This window comes from Miniopterus natalensis, chromosome 11 (genome assembly GCF_054644295.1).
Source record: "Miniopterus natalensis isolate mMinNat1 chromosome 11, mMinNat1.hap1, whole genome shotgun sequence".
NCBI classification, from domain to species: Eukaryota; Metazoa; Chordata; class Mammalia; order Chiroptera; family Miniopteridae; genus Miniopterus; species Miniopterus natalensis.
In genome coordinates this window covers 73157162-73164620 of record NC_142091.1, presented here as the reverse complement: position 1 = coordinate 73164620, position 7459 = coordinate 73157162, and the positions used below count along the sequence as shown (strand labels likewise).

General features: G+C 50.4%; 1 protein-coding gene across 1 annotated transcript; it reads right to left on the bottom strand.

Moving 5' to 3' along the window:
- Nucleotides 1-215: 215 nt before the first annotated feature.
- SPDYC (speedy/RINGO cell cycle regulator family member C) lies at nucleotides 216-6821 on the bottom strand. Its single transcript, XM_087822302.1, has 6 exons — nucleotides 6686-6821; nucleotides 6366-6424; nucleotides 5820-5905; nucleotides 5555-5726; nucleotides 5131-5473; nucleotides 216-292 (listed from the first exon to the last, which is right to left on the bottom strand). The coding sequence occupies exons 1-6, from the start codon at nucleotides 6819-6821 to the stop codon at nucleotides 216-218; spliced, it is 873 nt and encodes a 290-aa protein (XP_087678428.1).
- Nucleotides 6822-7459: the final 638 nt, after the last annotated feature.

Below are 7459 nucleotides of genomic sequence, written 5' to 3'. Positions count from 1 at the left end.
CCTGGGGAACACATGCCAATGAGGGAAACTTCAAGTGTTCCTTGTGATCAGATCACAGGGAACAGGGACCTGGAAGAGGAAAGATGCTCTGGACAGGCACCAAAGTTCACCCCTCCTGCCAAAGTACTCTAGCTCAACCTATGTGTCCCACAGTCCCCAGAATCACTTTCACAAAACTGTCACCTTATTATATTCCATAGTTCACCAAATGGGCACTAAGCACCTCCTATATGTACAAGACACTGTGTCCGCCTGGGCATAAGAGGGTGAAGGCCCACGGCCTCAGCCTCCTCTGAATAAGTAATCGACTCAATTATTACCCCATAATTAACTGGAAGAAGAATTGGTGCTAAGGAAGTGCATAATTGAAGTGCATAATTGTAGGGTTAGGATAGGCATGAATCAGACAGGGAGTTATGGCGGGCGTGGAGGAGATTGCCTTGGCACAGTGGAGGAGCAGTAATATGCTTAGTGTTGCTTGGGGGTGAGGGGGGGACGCTGTGGCAGGGCTGGGTGGGCTATGGGAGTGTAGATTTTATTCTACTTGAGCCCAGATTTGTACAAATGAAGGAGGGGGATACATGGGAGTGGGTTGGATGTGCGAGAGAGGAAGCAGGGAGTCCAAATAAAAGTCCAGGGAAAGAGAATGGTGTCTCAACTGAGGGAGGGGATGGGCACCAGAGAAAAATAGATGCACTTGAGAACTATTTGGGATGCACCACATCAAAATTTAACTTACACTGGATCATACACCTAAATGTAAACCCTAAAACTATAAAATGTCTAGAAGAAAGCTTAAGAAAAACCTTAATGATCTTGGGATTGGCAAAGATTTCTTAAATATGACACATAAAGCACACACAATAAAAGAAAAAAATTGAACATCAAAATAAAACACTCTGTTCTCTAAAAGGCACTATTATGAAAAAAAATACAAACTAGGAAGAAATAATTGCCAAAATTATATTTTATGAGGGCTTGTATTTAGAATATATAACTTTTACAACTTAAAAATAATTCAATAAAAATGGGCAAAAGATTTGAATAGACATCTCACTCAAGAAGATACTTGAATGGCAAATAAGACATGAAACATTGCTCAACACGTTATTCACTGGGAAAATGCAAATTAAAACCAGAAGGACCACCACTACACATGCACTAGAACAGCTAAAACTAAAGACTGGCCTGGCGGGGTGTGGCTCAGCGGTTGAGCATCGATCTAGGATCCAGGAGCCCCCCCTCCCCCCCCCCCTACTCGATTCGCGGTCAGGGCACTTGCCCTGGTTTTGGGCTCCATCCCCAGCAGGGGGCGTGCAAGAGACAGCCAATCAATGACTCTCATCATTGGTGTTTCTCTCTCTCTCTCTCTCTCTCCCTCTCTCTGAAATCAATAAAGATATATTTTTTAAAAGAAAGAAAAACTCTTGAACAAAATATTAAATAAATAAAATTAGAAAGATGATCCGCGTACCACGTGTTTGCAAGGATGTGGAGGAGCTGGATGTCTCATACGCTGCTGGTGGGAATTCAGAATAAGACCACTCTGGAAAACAGTTTCTTGGGCCCAGCCCAGCGGTTGAGCATCGATCTGGGATCCAGTTGATGCGGGTTCAATTCCCGGTCAGGGCACATGCCTGGGCTGCGGGCTCGATCAATGACTCTCTCATCATTGATGTTTCTATCTCTCTCTCTTCCACGCTCTGCCACTCTCTGAAATCAATAAAGATATATTTTAAAAAAACAAAACAAAAAAAAGTTTCTTGGTTTCTTAAAAAAATAAAATAATCAGCAATAAATAGAAATGAGCTATTAAGCTATAGAAAGATGGCCCGTGTTGCTCAGCGGTCAGAGCGTCAGCCTGAGCAAGGAAGGGTCAGTTCCGGTCAAGGGCATGTACCTGGGTTCCATCCACACCCCTCAGCCCCCTCCCCCACGTCGGGGTGCGGTGGGAGGGTGCGGTGGGAGGCAACCAATGGGATGCCTCTCTCTCCCCCCACCCCCTCTCTTCCTCTCACTCAAAAAAAAAAAAAAGATGGCCAAACCTCAAATGCATAAGGCTAAGTAAAAGAGGCAGAATGAAAAACTACATACTGTATGATTTCAGCTCTATGGCCTCCGGTAAAGGCAAAACTAGAGACACTAAAAGGATCAGTGGGCCCTGACTGGGTAGCTCCGTTGGTGGGAGCGTCCTCCCGTCACCAAGAGGGTTGTGGGTTCCAACCCCGTCAGGGCACATGTCCGGGCTGCGGTTTGATCCCTGGTCAGGGTTCCTTCAGGAGGCGGCTGATCAGTGTTTCTCTCTCACATGGATGTTTCTCTCTCTCTGCCTCTCTCTCTCGAAATCATTAAAGGGATGTCCTCAGGTGAGGATTTAAAAAAAATACATGGGTGTGGGGTGGAGGGAGTCAATGGGGAGAAGGGAGGACATCTGTAATACTCTCAACAATAAAGATAAATTTTTAAAAGAAAGATCAGAGCAGGGGTTGCCAGGGGTTCAGGGGAGGAGGGGATGAATGAATGGGGGGACACAGCATTTTTAGGGCTGTGAAACTATCCTGAATGATACTGTGATGGTGGATACATGACATTATGCATTTGTCAAACAGATACGATGTACAACACTAAGAGTGAACCCTAATGTAAGCTATGAACTTTAGTTAATAATGTAGCAATATTGGTTCATCAATTGTAACAAATGCACCACAGTAATGCAAGATGTTAACAGTAGAAGAAACTGTCAGAGGGAGAGGGGGTATACGGGAATTCCACTTTTTTATTTTTATTTTTGTTAATCCTTACCGGAGAATATTTTTCCCCTCATTGATTTTTAGAGAGAAGAAGGGAGGGAGGGAGGGGGAGAGAGGAACATTGATGTGAGAGAGACACATTGATCAGTTGCCTCCTGCACATACCTAAGTTGCATGGGGCAAGGTGTGGGGCGGGGAGGAGTACAGAGCTTTGACACCCTCCCAGCACATGTGTTCACCAACCTAGAAACTCTGACTCTCCAGGCCCTCTCCCCTCCTGCAGATGGGAGCTGAAAGTTCCCACCCTCTAGATTGATCTTGCTGGTGACCAGCCCCCATCCAAAGTCACTCATTAGCATAAACTCAGGTGTGGTCCAAAGGGACTGATTCTACTCCTAAGACTCAGGAAAGTCTAAGGGTTTAGGACACTCTGTACCAGGAACCAGAGACAAAGACCAAATATATATTTTTTTTATTATACCACATTTGATAATGTATGTCTAGATTCCTTTTCTGGAAGTATATGAACTATTACTTTCATTGCTTCCAGGGACAGGAACCAGGTGGCTAGGAGTCAGTAATAGGAGGTGACTCTTGGTTCAAAATTCAAAATGTACATGTGATTATATCACCCATTTGAAAAGCAAATTAAAAATGCTTTGCAGTCCTCATCTTGGCTTCTAATGCCTGCAGTCTCCAGGCTTTCTTTCTTTTTTTAAGCAAACTGCAAGCCATAGTGTTTTGTGTTTTTTAATATATTTTTTATTGATTTCAGAGAGAGGAAGGGAGAGGGAGAGAGAGAAACATCGATAAAGAGAAACATTGATTGGCTGCCTCCTTCTCGCCCCCTACTGGGGATCGAGCCTGCAGCCCAGGCGTGGGCCCTGAGTGGGACTGAACCTGGTGAGCTCCTGGTGCATGGGGTAATGCTCAACCGCTGAGCTGCACCGGCTGGGCCAGTCTCCAGGTTTTCATGCCTCCGTGCTTCCTGAGAGCCACTCACAGACCATGTAGGGGAATGGTGTCCATGTTCTCCAGCCTTCTCCATCTTCTGTTCCAGCCCCAAACACACCCTCCCATCTAGCCTTTCTATAGGCAGCATTTTTCTCTACTTGTAACACATATTTAAGCTCTGTTCTTTTTATTAGTATTACTGATTTGTTTTTAGAGAGGGAAAAAAAGGGAGAGAGAGAAACACTGATTTGTTGTTCCACTTATTTATGCATCATTGGTTGCTTCTTGTACGTGCCCTGACCGGGGATTGAACCTGAACGAACCTGAAACCCTGACTTATCGGGACAGTGCTCCAACCAGTTGAGCTACCCGGCCAGGGATGACCTCTATTCTTGAGACAGTTCTAAATCCCCCAGGATTAACATATTCAAAACCCATTTTAGTATAATACCCATTTCACAGATGAGGCAATGGGGGAGATTAAATAACATGCCAAAGTCACGCAGGAACCTGGAATTTGAATTTAAGATGCCTGGCACCAGAGGCCAAGACTTAATCACTACTCTAGGCTGATTTCTAAGAATATCCTTCCTCATAACCACCCCCACCTGCCAACCCTCATGGGCAAGCTTGACTTTGTTCAAGGCCCAGTTCCAATCCCACCTCCTCTGGAAAGCCTTCCCTGCCTCTTCATTAACAAATAGACTTTTTGGGAGGGGGGGTTCTATTATAATAATTACATTACATTTGATTGCAGCCCAGAGTGAGAACCAAGTTTTATTCCTAAACAGACCTCATCCCACAGGCACATCTGGGCTAAGTATAGAGCTGTTACGGAGGGGAAACTGAGGCTTTGGATGACCGGCCACCAATGGAAAGGAGAATTATCATAGAACTTGTGCTCATGGGTGTCAACCAAGGTACCTAACCCTGACAGAGCCCTCTCCCCAAATGCTTCCCCACCCCCACCTTGGGTCAAGGAGCCAGGCCAGGGCCTAAGCACAGTTGGTGTCCTGTGGACATGAGTTTATTATAGGGGGACAGAGTCACAGTGGATACAAGTTGCAGGTTGGGAGGAGGGTGCAGGGGCCTTGGGCAGCACTGCCAGCCTGAGGTCAACAAGACAGGAGGCCAGAGGCCACAGCCAGTAGAGCATCGCTCAGCGGGCAAGCAGGCAAGCTGCTCTTCATCCTGCGAGTGTCAGCGCCTGGGGCGTCTGCAAGGCTTTGGGGGGACTAAGGGAAGGACACAGAGAGGCTCAGAGAGGAAACTGGCCAAGCTCACGCAGCTGGGAGGTGGCAGAGCTGGGACGTGTGCCCAGACCTGCTGGCCCCCAGGCCCGGTGTCTCTTCCTCTCATTCTGTTAGTCCCCACACCTGCCTCCTGAGCTCCCGAGCCCACCCCCCAGCTCCTGTCCCCAACTCACTGTGGAGGGTGTAGGTGCCTGGCTCCAGATGCAGCTGCAAGGGCAGGACCATGAAGAAGCCCGCACCCCAGGAGTCTTCAGCCACTGAGAAACAAGAGAGGGAACGAGGGCAGTACCACTCAGGGTTTGGGGAAGGACATTTGGGTAAGACAGGCAACGGGCGGGGTTGGTGGCAGGAGTGGTTATAGAGAGGGGGCAAGCCACAGAGGGAACAGTGGGGCGGTGAGAAGCCGGGGCCCCTGGGGAGGGTGATCCGGGCCTTTGGGCAGCTCCTCTGAGCCCCGCCGTGGTGGGGGCGCCGCTCCCGAGTCCAGGCCCAGTGGGACGGCTCCTTGGCCATGACCTGGCAGGAGTAGGGTAACCGGTAAACGGGGTGCAAGGTCGAGCCTCTTCCTCCCACCCCAGGATGCCATCAGGGCCTCACCTCCTCACAGCACTGGCGGCTCATGACGGCCCGGAAGCCCATCCTTGCCCACAGTTTGTCCCTCTGATGCAGGAAGTCTGTCACCTGACTAGGCCAATCTTTGCCCAGGGCCCATGGAAAAATCATACATTTGGCATCCTCCAGGTCCTCCTCCATATCATTTGCAAGGTACCTGACCACAGAGGTGGGGGGGCAGAGGTGATAAGCGCCTGCCCTGCCCATCTACAGCTCAGAGCAAGGGTCCCACCCCCGCCAGGGCGCTCACAGTGCCAAGAACAGGTTGCTGCAGGTGTACTCGCTGAGCTTCAGGTTGGCGCGCCGGAAGTAGACGAGCACCATGGCCAGGAGATACTGCAGACGCAGGGGGGGGGGGTTAGGGCGAGGCACTGGGGGTGGGGGGGCTGTGCCACACCTACCTGCACCCAAGGAAGTTCTGGTTAGAGAAACTGGGGCTAAATGGTGGGGAGGGGTCTGCAGAGTGAAGGGTTAAAAAGGCAGGTGCTGCTTGGCCGGTGTGGCTCAGTGGTTGGAGCGTTGGCCTGTGCACCGAAGGGTCCCGGTTTCGATTCCCTGTCAAGGGGACGTACCTGGGTTGCAGGTTCCACCCCCAGACCCCGTTGGGTGGCAATCAGTCGATGTGTCTCACATTGATGTCTCTCCCCCCGCCCTTCCAGTGAGGATTAACAACAACGAAAAAGGCAGGTGCTGCCTCCACCAGACTAGGGGACCCAATAAATTAGCAGCATGTGAGCCCCACTAATTCAACCTTTCCCAAGTGACCCCCACTTCTACCCTCACTGTGCCCCCTGACCTTATCTGAAATCTGGAAACAGGGATCTCTGGAGAGGAATTCCTGAAGGAAACTGTGCTCTGGGGGTAGAGAGGAGAAACGATAAAGTGGGGTGACCACCCGCCTCCCACAAGAGTGGCATCCAAAGCTCCAGAGTCCAAGGCTCCATTGAACCCACTCTCTGGCATGATCCCTCCCCTCCCGCCAAACCAGGGTCATGTGAGAAGGGAAGGGACAGAGACTTCAGACCCTTGGGTGGGCAGTTTGGGATCCCACCTCTCATGTCTGTTTCAAACTTGGTCCCTACAGCCCCTCCCATGCCAGCCCCCAAGTCAACTCACCCAGAAGGCTGAGGAAGGCCTGGAGCTCTGGGTGCTGGCGGGGATGGAGAGCCCCAGTGCCCCCATCTTGACGGCTCCAGCCCCACAGCTCCACCTGGATGGCAACCACATGGGCAGGGTCTTGGGCTTCACTCATCTCATAGGGGGTGGGGGCGGGTGGGGTGGGGTGGGGATGGGTGACCTGTAGAGAAAGGAGCCCCAGGACTTAGCACCTTTCCCTTTGCCCCCAACAAGTCAAGGGGGTTGGTGAGGCTGGTCTGAAAGAGGCCCTCCAGAAGGTGGGGGGATGAAGATGGAGACTTGCAGGCTCAGAACAGAGGGAAACTGGGAGGCCTGTAGGCTGGGGAGGCCAGAAAAGCAGCAGAGATCCTGGAGGCTGCAGCTCCCCACCCCCAGCCCGGTTACTCCAGGCTGGGCCTGAGTAAGAACAGAGCAACAGGCACCACTGAGGGTCTCCTAAGTGCCTGGAGCTGTGCTCGTTGCTTTAAAGGCCCCATCTTATTTCATCTTGGTAGGCAGGTATAACCCAAGCCCCATTTTGCAAACACGGAAACAAGTGGGAAGACTCATGGCCTAAAAGTGGAGCCTGTCTGACCCTCAAAGCCAGAGTTTGATGGCTCCCCATGCCCCCCAACTCATACCCCCCCCCACGCACCAAAGTGGCAGACTTTATAGAAACACCAACCCCTTACTTCACAGAGGGGAAACTGAGGCCCAGATAGTGGGATGTTACTGTACAAATACCTGGGTTTAAGCAAGTTAAGGTGCAGCTAC

Excerpts from the sequence above, each read along its gene's own strand:
- SPDYC (XM_087822302.1), bottom strand. The coding sequence starts at position 6,821 with ATGAGTGAAGCCCAAGACCCTGCCCATGTGGTTGCCATCCAGGTGGAG. Across the intron at positions 6,425-6,685 it reads GGCCTTCCTCAGCCTTCTGG|AGCACAGTTTCCTTCAGGAA; the intron begins GTGAGTTGACTT and ends CTCTACCCCCAG. Across the intron at positions 5,906-6,365 it reads GTTTCCAGATTTCAGATAAG|TATCTCCTGGCCATGGTGCT; the intron begins GTCAGGGGGCAC and ends CTGCGTCTGCAG.